The sequence below is a fragment of the Giraffa tippelskirchi genome, chromosome 9, assembly GCF_054371585.1.
Source record: "Giraffa tippelskirchi isolate mGirTip1 chromosome 9, T2T-mGirTip1v1.2.pri, whole genome shotgun sequence".
NCBI lineage: Eukaryota > Metazoa > Chordata > Mammalia > Artiodactyla > Giraffidae > Giraffa > Giraffa tippelskirchi.
Genome location: NC_137283.1, coordinates 55,410,626 through 55,427,544, shown reverse-complemented (window position 1 = coordinate 55,427,544; position 16,919 = coordinate 55,410,626). Strand labels below are relative to the sequence as shown.

Sequence of the window (16,919 nt, the reverse complement as noted above, 5' to 3'; positions counted from 1 at the left end):
GGAATTCTCCAGGCCAGAATACTGGAGTGAGTGGCCTTTCCCTTCTCCAGGGGATCTTCCCAACCCAGGGATTGAACCCAGGTCTCCCACATTGCAGGCAGACTCTGTACCAGCTGAGCCACAAGGGAAGCCAAGTTCATTCATTCTTTCCTGAGCTGTGTTCGATTTGCTGCCAAGCTTGTCATAGGAATTCTTCATTTCTGATAACACATTTCTTACTGTTCACATTTCCATCTCTTGTTTGTTTCCATCTCTGCTGAGACTCCCTCTGTTCATGCATGCTGTCTATCTTTGCCAGTGGCTCCTTTAACATAATTAATCATAGTTACTGTGATGTCCCTGTCTGATGGCTCCAACATCTGTGTCACCTCACGTTCTGGTTTTCTGGAACACTTTATGTCTTGAAAATGGGTTAGGGTTCTTCCTTGCTTTTTGTGTTTCCCGTGTCTGATTGAACAGCATTATGTGCAGAAGAACTGGAGACCCTGAGGGAAATAGTGTCTACCTTTAAAAGTGGACACGTCTCTTTTTCTACTCATGCCATTCACATCAAGGGTGGGAACTGAATTGGTGCAGTCAGTAGTTGCACTGGGTTTTGGTTTTGTCATCAGACAGTCACCTTGAGGCCCCCACAGACTTCATGCTCTTCCAGAAGGTGGCTGCCGTCACCTGCTACTGTGTGTGGGACCCGAGGGCCCAGGGATTTTCCTGCCGCGTCTTCAGCTTTTTGCAATCTCTGCACCACAGAAGGGACCTCTGCGTCCTTCCCCTCCTCGGGGCTAGACCACTGCGTCCTGTTACGCAGGGCTCATGACTCACGGCTCCCACGAACAAGCCTCAGTCTTGAGTAGGGCCTATGAGCCCAGCTCTCTGTCGGCGTTCCTGCCCCTCCTTCACGGACAGCTGGCCTCTGCCGTGTGTCAGTGGCGGGTCTTGGGCAGGTTTCTGCTTTGTCTTGGTGCGTGATCCTGCTCCTGAGAGGTCCGCCACCTCTTCTTGAAACAGGTACCTCTAGCCTCTTCTGCCCTTGCCTCGGAAGCCATGCGCTCTTTGCCTCAGGGTCTGGGAGTGGGAGGGTTGCCCCACCTCCTGAAGTGGTGGAGGGTTTTACAGCAGAGAGGGCCCTGGGGAAATGGGCTGGGGTTCGTGCCAGCCCCACAGTTGGCAGCCTGCACCCCTTCAGCACCAAGAGGGGATTCTCTCTGCTCCCACTCGTCCTTGTAAGCACCAGGCAGAAGTTCCTGGAAAGAGCTTGCAAGGGCCTCCACGTGCCCCTTGGGTCTGGGGCTCCCTCTATTCTAAAACCGTCCCACCAGCCCACACCTGACCTTTAAGAATCCATTAACATTTTAGCTGCTTTCTTCTCAGCCTTCTTTATGCCTCCTGCCTCCTCCCTGTGTGTTGCCAGAGGCCCGATAACTCATTCCTCTCATCCACGGTGGGGTCCTGGGGACCCCAGCGCCCCAATAAACATAAGCAGATTCCGCTTTTGTAGATGATGTGATTCCTTTTTTTCTCCCTGTTAGGGTGGGGGCATTGTTTCCTTGCAGCTCCTACGTCATAACCAGGGGTAGAATAACTTTTACACGTTTTCTGATGGGTAGGATTTTATGCCCTAAACTGACCCTGATGCTGGGAAAGATTGAAGGCAGGAGGAGAAGAGGGGGGAGGGGGGCGACAGAGGATGAGATGGTTGGTTGGCATCATCGACTCAAAGGACTTGATTTCATGCAAGCTCTGGGAGATGGTGAAGGACAGGGGAGCCTGGCGTGCTGCAGTCCATGGGGTTGCAGAGAGTCGGAAATGATTTAATGACTGAACTGAACTGGGGACAGTGTTGAGGCCTTTTCAAGGTATTTTCTCTACACACAGTTTTCACCATGTTCATTGACTTTAGACCCAACCCTGCGTGAGGTTGAGGGTCATCTGCCCTTCCAGTACTCCGGGCCGCTGTGACAGGGGAGGGGCCCGGTACCAGACGTGCTGTGAATTCCCAGTGAGCTCCTGGGCCCACGTGTTTCTTCAGGGAGCCCAGAGCATTTCTTCCGCAGGTGCAGCGTTTTCTCGGTCACTGTGTCTCAGTGACCGAGCTCTCCATCAAAGGCTCTAAGCCCATAGAGCCAGTCCGGCCTGAGGCTTCTGTCACTTGTGGTTATTGAGGCCTGGATCCTCCAGGCGTCATGGGGGACACAGGCTAGAGTAGGAGCAGTGGCCCCAGATAAACGGGTATCGGACGGCACAGCGAGGCCAAGTGACTATCTCCACGGCATGCAGACAGAGGGCGGTGTCACCGCCCAGGCCTGCAGGGACTAGCCGGATTGCCGGGAGTCCACACAGGTGGCATCCCGCGGACCCAGGCTCGGTTCCCGGTCCCACCAGTGACAGGAAGTCAGATTGGGAGCAGGTCCCTCCTGGGCTGCGTTTCCTCCGAAGTGGAAGCAGGGCCGCTCCTTACAGAGGAGATGAGAGGCCCTGACCATCTCGCCCTCACCCTGCTCCCGCCCGCAGGAAAACCTGCAGAAGCTGGTCCACATCGAGCACAGCGTTCGGGGCCAAGGGGATCTCCTCCAGCCAGGAAGGGTGAGTGCCTCCACCGAGGAGGGCGCCTCAGGCAGGTGGGCGAGGCCCTGATAAGCCCATTGTTCAGCCAGGCTGACCCCAGACAGGCCTGGCTGCAGGTGCCCACAGGCAGGGAGGGAGGGGGGCAGAGGGAGGGCAGGGCGGGAGGGCAAGGGCTCTGCTGGGCTCTGCAGGCCCCTGGCTATCCCTGCTAGGGCTTGCTGCTCTCGGGGCCTTTAAAAAGCAGTGCCATTGGGGTTCCATGTGCCTCTCAAAAGAAGAGACACCAGTGTCCTCAGTTTAGTCCAGTTGCTGGGAAATCTGGGAAACCATCTCTCAGGAACCCCAGCGTTTTTTAAAAGACAGATTTACCCACTTTTAAGCTTCCAAATGGAAAACACAAAACTCAGCTCAGGAGTAGTAAAAAAAAAAAAAAAACAACTGTGTTCATGACCTATTCCGGTCCATGAAAGACAAGAAGCAAAGGAGTGAGAGATGGTATTCAGGTGTAAAATCCCACCTAGTGTTTTGGCCAGAGTCATCAGTTTAGTGAATACGTATTAGACATCTGTTAGTATCCTCCAGAATTGAGGGGGCTGTAGCAACTGTTCACAGGTCTTCAGCCGCTTTAGCAAACTGGTATCTCAGAGGCTGTGCTCTCACTGGACACCCGTGGTAGCAAACCAGGGAGCGAGTCATTGTTCGGACCACTCTGTGGCTGGCACACTGTCTGGGTTGGTGTGGTTCAAAGAGGGTGCTCCCGAAAGGCCAGATGCCTGTCTCCAGGGCTGCCCCACCAAGCATGGAGCACAGCTCCTGCGCAGGGGCTTCTGCCATGAGCCATTCTCCCGAGCTCCAGGAGGCACCATAATTGGTTTCCCACTGAAGGACCTCTCCCCAGCCCTCTCCAGGACGGAGCGGGGTGTCAGCCTGACCACCGAGGTCTGCTTGTCTCCTCACAGGAGTTTCTGAAGGAAGGGACGCTCATGAAAGTAACAGGGAAGAACAGACGTCCCCGGCACCTGTTTCTGGTAAGTCCCTGGCCCCCAGTCCAGCCCGGACTGCGGGTTCTGTGAAGCATTTGGGGGCCGTTACCCGAGGACCGCAGGAAGGCCGTGGAGACCAGAGCCGAGCCCTTAGGGCAAGCATCGTCCAGGAGAGACAGGCGTCCCCGAAAGCCAAGGGCTTTCTAGCCTCTCCCCTGTGTATTACTTGAAAGATTTCAGGGGAATGTTGCAACATGTAATTATTCATGTGCCCACCCTAAAACCAGAAGGGTCCTAAACTGGGAGTAACTGTTCAGCTGCCTTATCTGACATGTGAGCCACCAGAGATCCAGAAAGGAGAGTTGACCTGGCCGGCCCTCCCAGCAGGTCGGGGGTGGAGGCCTGAAGGAAGCCAGGGCTCTGACCTGAGCCTGGCCCTGTCTGCACGCTGCACAGGACAGGACAGAACAACGTCCTTGATGGTTTCCCGCCCAGTCTGGAACACCGGGGCACGTCCAGGCCAGGGGCAGGAGTAACAACTCACTGAAAAAGACCCTGATGCTGGGAAAGATTGAAGGCAGGAGGAGAAGGGGACGACAGAGGATGAGAGGGTTGGATGGCGTCACCGACTCAATGGACATGAGTTTGAGCAAGCTCCGGGAGTTGGTGATGGACAGGGAGGCCTGGCGTGCTGCCGTCCGTGGAGGCTCAGAGAGTCGGACACGACTGAGCAGCTGAAAAACAACCGTGGATGCTGAGCTTTACGCAGCTCTTGGCCCCAGTCCTGAGACCCCCAAAATGTTTTGCCTGTTAAGTTCTTCTCTTTGCTAGAAGTAATTTTTCTCTCTGCTCCTTCACCATTCACTGTCAGTTTTTGTTCCTGCCATTACAGCCTCCTTTCACTTTGTTAGGATTGTGTGCAAAGTAAAAAGTGGAGAGGCTTTGAGTCAATGGATAGGAGTTCTCTCTGTTGAAGCACCGCCTGTGTGCTGGGTGCTGGGAACCAATAGGCAGGAGTCCCCTTCTCTGCCCTCAACCTCCAGTGTCCGGGGTAAAGATTGAGTTATGAGAGTAGTTCGGGCCGAATCTCGGGGGCAGGGGCATATATGGAAGGAAAGAGGAGGATCCAGGCGAGTCGGGGAATAGAAAGGTGGGCGGCACGGTGGCAGCTGGCATTTGTTGAGTGTTCACTGGGTGCTATGACCTATGCTGAGTGTTTGGTGTGTTTTTTTTTTTTCCCCTGGGGAAAACCATACCTGCATTAAGCTCGGAAGGAAGGACTGGAGTTTTGTCAGGCGGGTGAAGGAAGGGCATTTCAGGAGCAGGAACAGCAGAAGCAAAGGGTGGAGGTGTGAGGAGCACGGTGTGTCTGGAACACCTCTGTTGGCCTGGTGGAGTCACAGGTGCAGATGAGCGCTTTTGCTCGTGGGGCTGGTGGCGGGGGCAGGGGGTGGTCTCCGGTGAGCCTCAGATAGGCCCTGCCAGCTGGGGGGCGCTGAATTCCAGACTGGTCTCACGGTCCTGAGCAGGGGAATCACGAGCCTGGCTGGAAGCGTCTCATCCGTGGCCGCCCGCCAGGGTTTGCTGCGCCTCTGTGGCCTGCGCCCCAGGGCCCTGGCCCGGCCTCAGTGGTCACCCAACTCCGCATAGAGACCAGAGGAGCCAAGTCCAGGGGCTCTTCTCCCTCCTCCCCACCGCCTGTCACCTCCGCTGAGAACCCCTCACTCTGGCAGGCTGGCGCTGCCATGCAGGGAGGCCGTGTGGTCCTGGACCATTCACAGAGCCCTGGGTGCCAATGGCGTTGCCATGGCAGCCGTGGCTCCAGGGGCAGCCGCAGAAAGGCTGGGTCACCGTGGTGACACGGGTGGATTCCCCGGGGGTGGGTGGGGTGTGGCCACCCCCAAGCACACTAGCCTGCACACCCCCAGAGGACCATCATTCTCTCATGTTCCTGACTCCTCCACGGATGAGCTCTGTAGACCTGGGAGGAGGGTCTAGCCCGTCTGTGGCTCGGTTCCCACTCTGCGCCTGCCTGAGGGGACGCTGGGGCCCGAATTGAGATCCATCCTACCAGGGGCTCAGCCCAGCGCCTGGCCTGGCCAGTGGTTCTCGTCAGTGTTAGAAGAACAGAGCCGGACAGGGCTCGGAAGCTTCCTGTGGTCCGGGGGTCGGCCGGCCGCCTGATTTGTTCAGAGAGGTCTGTGGGAGTGCAGCCTCACGCCTTCTTCCTTAAGTGTCACTGGCGCCTGCTTTGGGGAGACAATGGCTGAGTCAGGCAGTTGAAACAGAAACCATCTGGTCCGCAAACACTGAAATATTTACTCTTTGTTGTTTGGTCGCTCAGTCGTGTCTGACTCTTTGCGACCCCGTGGACTGCAGCACGCCAGGCATCCCTGTCCTTCACCATCTCCCAGAATTTGCAGACTCATGTCCATTGAGTCAATGATGCCATCTAACCATCTCATCCTCTGTCACCCCCTTCTCCTCCTGCCTTCAATCTTTCCCAGCATCAGGGTCTTTTCCGATGAGTCATTTCTTAGCATCAGGTGGCCAATGTATTGGAGCTTCAGCATCAGTCCTTCCAATGAATATTCAGTGTTCGTTTTCTTTAGGATGGACTGGTTTGATCTCCTGGAAGTCCAAGGGACTCTCAAGACAGTTTGAAAGCATCAATTCTTCAGCGCTTAGCCTTCTCTATGGTCCGACTCTCACATCTGTACATGACTATCTGCCCGTTTACGAAACAGTTTGCTGACCCTGGTCTGTTCCAACTCTGTTCAGACAGCGAGGCCCTGAGAGAGGAAGGGCTTGCCTGAGGCCACACCACGGCTCAGTGCCCAGGCCAGTCCCAGAAGCGCCAGGAGAGCTGGTGGCAGGAAAACTCGCCCATCCCACCCCTTCTGCAGATGCTGTCTGCGGGGAGAGGAGCGCGGACCCTGAGCTCTCGCCCCCCTCTTCAGACCCCATCTTCCCGATTCCCTTTGGCTCCCACGCACGGGACCTCCACAGGGGCCACTGTTCCTCGATGCTTGTAGTGAAGTGGGGGTGGGGGTGTCTCCCACTTTGCAGGTGGGGAGGCTGAGGCCCCAGGAGCAAGACAGCCTGTCTGGAGCCACTTAGCTCCTGCAGAGCAGGGTCGGGACAGACGGCCCACAGCGCCACCTGGAGGGCGCCATTGGCTCTTCGCATTGTGCACTTAGCCAGACAGAAACTGAAGTCAGAGTGGCTTAAGTTTCTGCATGTCTGCCCTGCATTGGGAAGCTTCAGTTGTTTATTCCACAAACCTTAATTGAGCATCAGCTGTGTTGCTGGACGTGCAGCTTCCCTGGAGGCTCAGACAGTAAAGGATCTTTCTGCAATGCAAGAGACCTGGGTTCCATCCCTGGGTGGGGAAGATCCCCTGGAGGACAACCACTCCATTATTCTTGCCTGGAGAATCCCATGGACAGAGGAGCTTGGTGGGCTACATGACTTAACGCTGACTATCTAACTTTCAGTGAACAGGACCCGCGAGCTCCCTGTCCCCAAGAATCTTCCCCTTCCCTCCCTCCCTTCCTTAACTCTGCTTGTTAGAGGCTGACTTGATAGAGAGTTCAGTGCATCAGTTTTAAGTGTACATGTCGGTGTCTGTTGACAATTGCATATCGTCGTGTGACCACCACTTGGATCAAGATACAGAGCATATGCAGCCCCCCGGAAGCTCCCCTGGGCACCTCCCCTCACGGTCCCCCAGGCACCCACTGCCCTTATTTCCATCAGTGCAGATTAGCTGTTCTGGAGCTTCACATATATGTTGTGAGGCACCGTGGACTCCGCAGTCCGGCTTCTTCTCGCTGGCGTGTGTTGGAGGTTGAGCCCTATCGTCAGGCGTGTGTCCGTCTGCCCGCTGGTTGCTGTGTGGCTGCTGCGAGCTGTGAATGTACTGCCGTTTCCGTGTCCTGACACCCGCTGATAGATGTTTGGGTTGTTTCCCTTGGGGGCTGTGCTGGATAAGCCTCGGGGGACACCTCCATGCCGGACTTGCTGTGGGCATATGTGCATTGGCTCCTCCTTGTCCATGTGAAATCGTGGGGAAGGGGTCTCCTATTCCAGCCCAGAGTGCCCTCGCTCCCCTAGTCCCTGGGAATGCAAGACACTCTTGCTCAGTGATGCTTCAGGAGACCCCCAGCACGGGCTTTCTGGGCCCAAGACACGTCTGACGGGGTCCCCTCTTCCCAGATGAGCGATGTGCTGCTGTACACATACCCCCAGAAGGATGGGAAGTACCGGCTGAAGAGCGCGTTGGCAGTGGCCAGCATGAAGGTAAGACCCCGGGGGCGGGGGCCCTGGGGGCGTTGGGGACCCTGTGGACGAGGAGACACAGCGCCGCCTGTGGAACTCACAGCCCGGCGCACGAGGAGGACCCTGGCTTGTGAGTTGCCCCAGGATTCTGTTGTCGGGAGCTCAGGGAGAGTGGGGTGAGGGAGGGCTGCCCAGAGTGGATATTTGGATAAATGTGGAAGAGAGACAAGGAGGGGGGTCCTGGGAGGAGGAGAATGCAGAGGGAGGAAACAAGCAGGTGATTTTTGTCGATCGTGGTAAAATACATGTAATGTACATTTACCATTGGAACCATGTTTTAAGCGTACAATTCAACAGCATCGAGTGTATTCACATTGTTACACTACCATTGCACCAGCCATCCCCAGCGCTCTCTTCATCTCTTCAGTCTGAAGCTCTGTGCCCTTAAATTCTTAATTCTCCCAGGCATTGGCAACTACCATTCTACTCTTTGTCCCTATGAACTCAGAAACTCTAGGGACCTCGTATAAGTGGAATCCTAGGCGATGCTTGTCCTTTTGTGACTGGCTTATTACTTCACTTAGTGTAACGTCCTCAGGGTTCATCTGTGTGGTAGCAAGTGTCAGAATCTCCTTCCTTTTTAAGGCTGAATAGTACTTCATCGCGGAGAAGGCAATGGCACCCCACTCCAGTACTCTTGCCTGGAAACTCCCATGGACGGAGAAGCCTGGTAGGCTGCAGTCCATGGGGTCGCTAAGAGTCAGACACGACTGAGCGACTTCACTTTCACTTTTCACTTTCATGCACTGGAGGAGGAAATGGCAACCCACTCCAGTATTCTTGCCTGGAGAATCCCAAGGACAGAGGAGCCTGGTGGGCTGCTGTCTATGGGGTCACACAGAGTCGGACACGACTGACGTGACTTAGCAGCAGCAGCAGTACTTCATCGTGGGTGTAGCCTAGACCACAGTTTGTGTACCCTTCATCCATCCGTGGACACTAGAGTGGTCTCCACCTTTTGGCTCCTGTGAGTAATCCACACGAGCGTGCAAATGCCTGTTCAAGTGGCAGCTATTTCTTAAGAGAGGCTGGCTCAGCTGGACAATCTCATGGGTGAGCTTGGAGAGACAGGACGGTGAGCGGGTCAGCTGTGACCTCACTCAGTGTAACCGAGGTCCCAGATACGAGGCTGGTTGGAGCTGATGGGGCTTTTCGATGAGCCAGGAGTTTTAGGAAAGTAATTCCCGCCCATCAAGGGGATGGGGTCAGAGAGGGGAGCACTGAAGTGGGGGATCGGAGTGCGTGCGGGCTGTCACTTGGGAGGGCGAAGGGCTGGGAGGGAGGAAGAGCTGAAGGGGACCTGCAGGGGGCCGTCTCCCTCCTGAGGCTCCCAACCTGGAGAAGGGCGACCTCGCTAACCTGGGAGGTGTCTTCCCTTTTTGGACTAAAGCATCCGTCCGCTCAGGAGTCTGACAGAGGCCATGTGGGAGGGTGCCCACTGCGCAGGTGCTTGTCCAGCAGAGAGGGCTCCGAGAAGGATGCCTTCCTGGGGTTCAGCGGGTGGCCCCAGAGTCAGAGTCGGCAGCTGGGCTCTCACTGTGCACACACGTGCATAGAGACACAAACACACATGCACACACACAGACACACACACCCCACCTTCCAGGTGAGAAAGGTTTGCCCTTTGCAGTGAGGAAGCTCAGGCTCAGAGTTGGGTGGTGGCAGGACCCCTCCCATGCCCATCCTGAGGGGCCACTCCTGGTTTCCAGGTTAGCCGCCCTGTGATGGAGAAAGTGCCCTATGCCCTGAAGATCGAGACTCCTGAGTCCTGCCTGACCCTGTCTGCCAGGTACGAGGAGAGGAAGGACCGGGGGGGCAGAGGGGGAAGGATTTTGCAGGTGGGAAAGTTTGGAATCGCAGACGCTTGAATGTATTGTCATTTTTATTTTGGTGTCCTTTTGGGTAAATGACTTTTGTTCCATTATTTCTTGTCCGTTTTTGGACAGTCATGTGGCAAATCTGATAAAACCATGGCTTCTCTCCCCAGAAAACATGTGCATACACGTAAAATTTTACATGGAATCTCAGGGTTTTCCAGAACCTGTTGCTTAAATATAACAATATCTCCTCGTTGTAAAACTCTATGTATCACTGGGTCTTTGCAGCAGTAAGAAAGGTTAAAGTCAATGAAAAATGCATGGTGCACCTTAGCTCATAACATAGTCTGTGTTTAGGCTGCCAAGTCTGGAGAGTGAGAGAAACAAAAGGGGGGAACATTCATCAATTTATTTTCCCTTTTACTTTTTTGGGGTTGGGGCCTTTCTATCAGAGATGGTTGTTTTTTCCCAGGCCCTCAGGCTCTGCCCCAGGGTCCCCATTTTGTTGGTTTATGGCAAAGAAAGAGTTCCCCCCACCCTCTTCCAGGGCAAGACCAGCTGGAGCTGGAATAGGGGCTCAGAAACCAGGAAGGGGGCTCCTGCCAGGAGCTGCTCTAGGCACGGTTGGCAGGGTCGGAGCGACACCTAGTGGGCTCCCTGAGCATTTCCACCCGGCGGCTGCTCGGGGGCATCACCTCTCAGGAGACCCTGCCAGGCCCGGAGGGGAAGGTGGGATGTCCGAGCTCCGAGTGAGTGAATGACTGGGCGGGCGGAGGGCAGGGTGGGATGTCCGCGCTCCGAATGGGTGAGTGACTGGGAGGGCGTGTGCGAAACTGAGGACGACGATGGAGAGACCGAGATAGTGACCGTTGCCAGCATCTGTGCACGGCGCCCCCCCGCCAAGTGGTACCTGGCTGTCTGCCCACTGTCAGCGCACCCCTCCGAGAGTGCGGGGACCCCTTGCTTCTGCACAGTGCTTTGCCATCGACAGAGTCCTCCACCCCCTACGTGTCATCTGGTCCCCGCAGCTGCCCTGGGAGTTAGAGGAGGAGTGTTTGATGTTCCCACGTTTACAGGCCAGGCCCAGAGACACCTGACAATCGAGGCCGCCCGCTTGGAAGCGGAGATGCCGCCGTGCAAGTCTGGCGGGGGAGCCGGGCCGGGGTTTCAGGCGTTGGGCGCGGGGTGAGCGCGGTGGGGGCCGCGGAGACGTGATCCACCCCGAGAGGGTGCACAACCCTCGCTCACTCCGGCTCGTGCCCGCAGCTCCTGCGCGGAGAGGGACGAGTGGCACAGTTGCGTGAGCCGGGCCCTCCCCGAGGACTACAAGGCCCAGGCGCTGGCCGCCTTCCAGCACAGCGTGGAGGTGAGCGGGTCTCCCTGGGCCCCCGCGCTCCCGCGAGGTCGAGCATCTCCTTCCATCAGGGCACCACCAGGTCCTCCTGCGCCCGGCTCAGGGAGGTCCCCGTGCAGCCCAGAGCCTGGCACCTCCAGCCCCGTTTCTAACCGAGGTCGGCGCCCTGGAGGGTGCGGGGGGGGGCCTGTAGAGTGGAGCCCACCCCGCCCCTCCCTTATACACACTCACACCCTCCTTACAGGAAGGGGGTTTCCGGCCCGGCTGGTCCCCTGACCCTGCTGCTTGCCTGACTCCGTTGCTCCAGATACGGGAGAGGCTGGGGGTCAGCCTGGGGGAGAGGCCCCCGACCCTCGTGCCCGTCACCCACGTCATGATGTGCATGAACTGCGGCTGCGATTTCTCCCTCACCCTGAGGCGCCACCACTGCCATGCCTGCGGCAAGGTGAGTTACAGAGACGTGTGCGCGGGGGTGGGGACAGCTGGGCAGGGAGATGGGGGAGGCGTCCAGCAGCTGCTGCTGGTCCGGCCCAGGGTGGGGCATTAAGTTAATTCACTTTTTGCTGATGCCCTCCCACCAGGGCTCCAAACCCCAGACCTGTTCCACTCTACCACCGTGCTCCCCGAAGGAAATTGTAGCGGATGAGGTTGTTGTCCTGGGAGGAAGGGTAGCCTGTCTTGGTTAAGGGCGTGGGCTCATCAGAGAACAGAAAGCTTACAGCTTGGTGATAATAGTCAGCAAAACTGTGTTGTAGAGACATCCTTGGTGGTCCTCTGGCTAAGAGTCCATGCTCCCAGTGCAGCGGACAGGATTCCGTCTCTGGTCAGGGAACTAGATCCCACATGCCACAACTAAGACCCAGTGCAGCTAAATAAAAACTAAATTAATTAATTTTAAAAACTGTATTGTATATGTGAAAGCTGCCAAGAGAGTAGATCTTTAAAGTTCTTATCGCAGGAAAAAAAAACTTGTAAACTATGTGTGGTGATGGATGCTAGCTAGACATTGTGGTGATTTCACCATATAGTCTCCCTTGATATCCACAGGAGACTGGTTCTAGGATCCTAGGATCCCCATGGATACCAAAATCCAAGGACGCTCACGTCCATTATATAAAACGGTGTAACGTTTACATGTAACCTACACACATCCTCTAGCATACTTTATATCATCTCTAGATCGCTTATAATACCTAATAAAATAGAAGTGCTGTGTGAAAAGTGAAAGTTGCTCAGTCGTGTCTGACTCTTTTGCGACCCCATGGACTATAGCCTGCCAGGCTCATCTGTCCATGGGCTTCTCCAGGCAAGGAATACTGGACTGGGTAGCCTTTCCCTTCTCCAGGGGATCTTCCCAACCCAGGGATTGAACCCAGGTCTCCCACATTGCAGGTGAATTTTTTTCCAGCTGAGCTACCGATGCTGTGTAAATAGTTATAAATACAGTGTAAATTCCATGCAAATAGTTGGCAGCATGTTTTGCTTTTGAAACTTTGTGGAATTTTTAAAAATCTTTTTGATCCACCATTGGTTGAATCTGTGGATGTGGAACCCGCAGACATGGAGGGCCAAACTACATTACATATATTGAATCACTGCATTGTATACCTGAAACTATTAATAATATGTTATATATCACTTCTGTTGGGCTTCCCTGATGGCTCAGTGGATAAAGAATCCGCCTGCATGCAAGAGACACAGGAGACGTGGGTTCAGTCCCCTGGGTCAGGAGGATCCCCTGGAGGAGGAAGTAGCAACCCACTCCAGTATTCTTGCCTGAAAAATCCCATGGACAGAGGAGCCTGGTGGGCTGCAGTCCATGGGGTTGCAAAGAGTCAGACATGACTGAGAGACTTTCATTTTTCACACAGCACTTCCATTTTATTAGGTATTATAAGCAATTATAGTACAGGTATTATAACATTAGGTATATAATATATAATATTAGGTATTATAAGATATTAGGTGTTATATGCTACAAATACGATATTAGGTATTATAAGCTACAGTCCATGGGGTTGCAGAGACTTGGACATGACTGGGCACAAGCATAAGACAAGAAATCACTTCTATAATATTTTTATATATTATTTTATAATTTTCTACAATTTTTTAAAAAGAAAAACAGATAAGCACCTGCCGAGAAGCATAATAACTATGCTCAGAGCACGAGGTCCTCAAGGAGGTGGAGGTGGGTCGGCAGAGGGCTCAGACATGGTGCTCTGCTTGGGCCAGGAGGGTGAGACCCTGTGACCCACGGACCCCCTGTTCCCCCCAGATCGTCTGCCGGAACTGCTCTCGGAACAAGTACCCTCTGAAGTACCTCAAGGACCGCATGGCCAAGGTGTGTGACGGCTGCTACGGGGAGCTGAAGAAGAGGGGCGGGGATGCCCCAGGCCTGATGAGAGGTACCAGGGACCACCCTCCCCTTCTTCCCCACACGGCTTCTCCCAGCCACTTTCCTAGGGGGGCTCCAGACAAAATGCTGCCCTCCAGGAGGAGACAGGGTTTAAACCCCCCTCTGGGGCACCTTCGTTGGTTCTGTAGGAAATCCAGAGGTGCCGCCAGAGTGTCTGGGTCATGTGCCTGGGTCACATCTGGGTCCATGTGTCTGGGCTACGTGTCTGGGTCCACATGTCTGGGGCACGTGTCTGGGCCATGTGTCTGGGTCCGTGTGTCTAGGTCGCGTGTCTGGGTCCATGCTGTCTACAGGCCTGAGTCCCCAGGGGCCCACTTGGAATGAGGATGGCGAGATGGAGACCAGAGGCGTTGTGGTCGGGGACGGGGCTGAGGGTCCTCGGATAGCAGAGCTCGAGGCGGCTGAGAGGGCCTGTGAGAGCCCGTGCTCAGGGTCGGCTAGAGGGGGAGCAGGGTAGATCTTGGGCCTGAAACCAGAGACTCCTCCTCGGTCACCTCACCACACCCCCCACCAGGGCTGCCCATGGCCATAGAGAGGACCTTCCCGGCCTTATGCAGACACGGGGAAGAGGGGATAGCCAGCACCGGGAAAGCCTGCCCCCACTCCAGCTTTGTGTTAGCAGGGTGGGCCGGGCCCTTCTCTCGGGTCACATGGAACCTCCCGCCCCGCCCCACGCCACCCCTTGTGGCCGGGTGCCCTCTCGGGAGGGCTGGGAGCTCAGGTCTTGGAGGCGCCCGTGTCCCCCGCCGTGGGCGCGGATGCTCACCTCCCTCCCCGCGGCTTGTCTCGCTGCAGAGCGGCCCCTGAGCATGAGCTTCCCCCTCTCCTCCGCCCGCTTCTCGAGCAGCGCCTTCTCGTCCGTCTTCCACAGCATCAACCCCTCGGCCTTCAGGAAGCAGAGGAAAGTCCCGTCGGCCCTGACCGAGGTGAGGCGGGTAAGAGGGCTGCCTGCCTGGGGGCCAGGGGGATTTAGAAGGTTCTGGGTCCTCAGACCCCCTGCCCCAGCTGGACCAGGCTCTTGCGGACACGTTAGAGAGCATCCCTCACGGGAGGCGTTCTGGCTTGTGCTCACAAAGGCAGCCCTGAAACACAGGCCGTCTCCTGGGCATGACCGAGAAGACCCCCGCCGGTGGCAGAGAACAGGAGCCCGAGCGGCTGTCGGAGGTGCGGGGAGACACGTCGCCCTCCAGCCTAGACCCATCCCCAGGTGCACACAGTGCTGCAGCGCTTGGATCTAAAGCCGCTTGGCCTGGCTCAGCCTTCCCAAGTCTGGTCCCCTCAAACCGCATCCCTGTCTCATCCTGGGGATCCCACCCAGGCTCAGGCGGTGAGCCTCCGCAAGGCCATAGACTTCTTTGCAGGAAACCTCAGAATTAGCTCAACTCAATTCCTTTCTGCAGACAGGACCAGATTATTGACTGTATTCTAATCATAGCCACAAACAAATGTGTGCCCGTGAATATACAGGCTGTCAAAAGAAGAGTGAGCAGCTGGTACCAAGTATGTTTAAATATGCATTATTGAATAGCAGGTGGCAAGAGTTCAAAAAGTGTTAGGGATGGAAATTTTAAGTGAGTATGGTTCTATCCATTCGCTTAATTCCTTTTACATCTTGAAAATCTTGGAAGTAACACGTGATAACAATTTTTTTTCAAAAACACAGAAGAATATGTGATGAGAATTGAGTTTCTCTCTCTCCCTCCCCAGACTCCCTTCAGTCCCATCCCTCAAAGTTAACTGCTGTCAGATTTCTTACGGATCCTTCCAGAAATGTTTATGCATATACATAATTAAGATAGACGATCATAGATCCTTTTTTAACTCAAAAGATGATACTCTGAATCTTCTATACTTTTCTTTCACTTAATTTGTCTTTGATATCATTAGTTTGTTTCACAAACTAATTTCACATTAGTTTGTCCACATAAATCTCACACTTCTTACACTGTATGCCTGTCTCACCATTTATTAACTAGTCCGCTCCCACAAATTGAGAAAAGATCGCCCTCTCACTCCCACAGTCGTGTCGACATGAGCTGAGCTCACAGAACCTGAGTGTGTCATGGGTACAGAGTTTGAGAACCACTGTTCTCACTTTTCAGGCATCAGGCCACCGTGATCCAGGTGCCATGTGGACCTGCCCCAAGCCATGTTGGCAGGTGTTGCCCATAGTGACAACCTTTTTATTACTCAACAAGGACTACACCCTGGGCTCCGCAGCAGCCCCGGGAGAAATGTTCCCTCGTCTCCCGCTGCCTTGTCCCCTGTTCCCAGGAGCCCTACCCCGGCAGTGAGACCTGCTTCCCAGGGGAAGGTCTTGCTGGAGTGCTGTCCCGGGAACATCTGATGGGGGGCAGATCGCAGACTCTGGGAACTGCTCCGGCAGGTCATGTGTGGGAAGAGGAGCTGTGTCTGAGTTAGGGGTCCTGGGGACCCAAGAGGAGCAGGTTCCTTTCCCTGTACTTCTCAAAACACCTGGCTGGTTGTAGCTTCCTCTCCCTACACTGGAGTTACCTGACCTCAAGAACATTTTCCGAGAGCTCTGAGTTCTCGCCCTCTCTTCAGCTAAGTCGGGATTTCACCTTTGGTAGGTTCCCCCCCCATTCCTTTGGGCCTCAGTTTCCCCACCTGTGAACTGAGAAAGATGAAATTATTTCGTAACCTGGCCTTCTTGCTCTTGTATTAAGGTGAATTTTTATGGAGCACTTAACTGTGAGTCAGGCACTGTACCTGACAGGTACCTGTCTGACGTCATTTGATTCCAGTTTTAACTAGTCAGGACACTGAGACGTACAAGAAGTAAGTGGTCTTACATCACCCCTCTAGTGGCTGCTAGAGTCTGTGTTGGAACCCAAGATGGGTCTTACTCCAGGCCTGTGATCTTAGACCCTATGAGAGGCTCATTCAAAAGACCACACCATTGATAACTACTAAAAGAAAGAAAGCGAAGTTGCTCAGTCATGCCCGACACTTTGTGACCCCTTGGACTGTAGCCCGCCAGGTTCCTCCGTCTGTGGGATTCTGCAGGCAGGAATACTGGAGCAGGGTGCCATGCCCTCCTCCAGGGGATCTTCCCAACCCAGGGATCAAACCCAGGTCTCCCATGTCGCAGGCAGACGCTTTACCCTCTGAGCCACCAGGGAAGCCCTGATACTGCCTAGAGGAGTTAACAAACTCAATAGGCAGGAGATCATACAGCTTTTTAGGAAAACAATAAAAAAAAAAAGGATCCCCTCTTAAGTGTAAGAAAGAAGTAAGCTGAAAAGCGTAAGAATCAATTTTATGAGCAAGAAACTTTCACCCGGATACCTGCAGTTTTGTAACTTGGGGTCTTGAGGGGTGAAGGGAGAGAACCAGGACTCGGACTCACCGCCAGAGGGCAGCACTCCTGCAGGCAGTTTTCGATTCTCGGGTCTCGGGCCCCTTCAGTCAATCCTGTCTCT

The 16,919-nt window shown here is 54.8% G+C and overlaps 1 protein-coding gene across 6 annotated transcripts in view; it reads left to right on the top strand.

Annotated features, from left to right (window-relative positions):
- FGD5 (FYVE, RhoGEF and PH domain containing 5) overlaps positions 1-16,919 on the top strand; it is a 119,656-nt gene that overhangs the window by 95,661 nt on the left and 7,076 nt on the right. For 2 of the 6 annotated variants that reach the window (XR_014064390.1, XR_014064389.1), the window contains exons 11-18: positions 2,509-2,580; positions 3,522-3,590; positions 7,764-7,847; positions 9,596-9,675; positions 10,970-11,069; positions 11,302-11,502; positions 13,336-13,465; positions 14,348-14,402. Coding sequence is in view for 4 of the 6 variants with exons in the window: in XM_081526409.1 (XP_081382535.1) it covers positions 2,509-2,580; positions 3,522-3,590; positions 7,764-7,847; positions 9,596-9,675; positions 10,970-11,069; positions 11,302-11,502; positions 13,336-13,465; positions 14,272-14,402 (867 nt within the window). In the remaining 2 variants the exon portion in view is untranslated. Of the gene's footprint in view, positions 1-2,508; positions 2,581-3,521; positions 3,591-7,763; positions 7,848-9,595; positions 9,676-10,969; positions 11,070-11,301; positions 11,503-13,335; positions 13,466-14,271; positions 14,403-16,919 lie in introns of all 6 variants that reach the window. The other 4 variants (XM_081526410.1, XM_081526408.1, XM_081526409.1 and 1 more) reach the window with 2 other exon arrangements.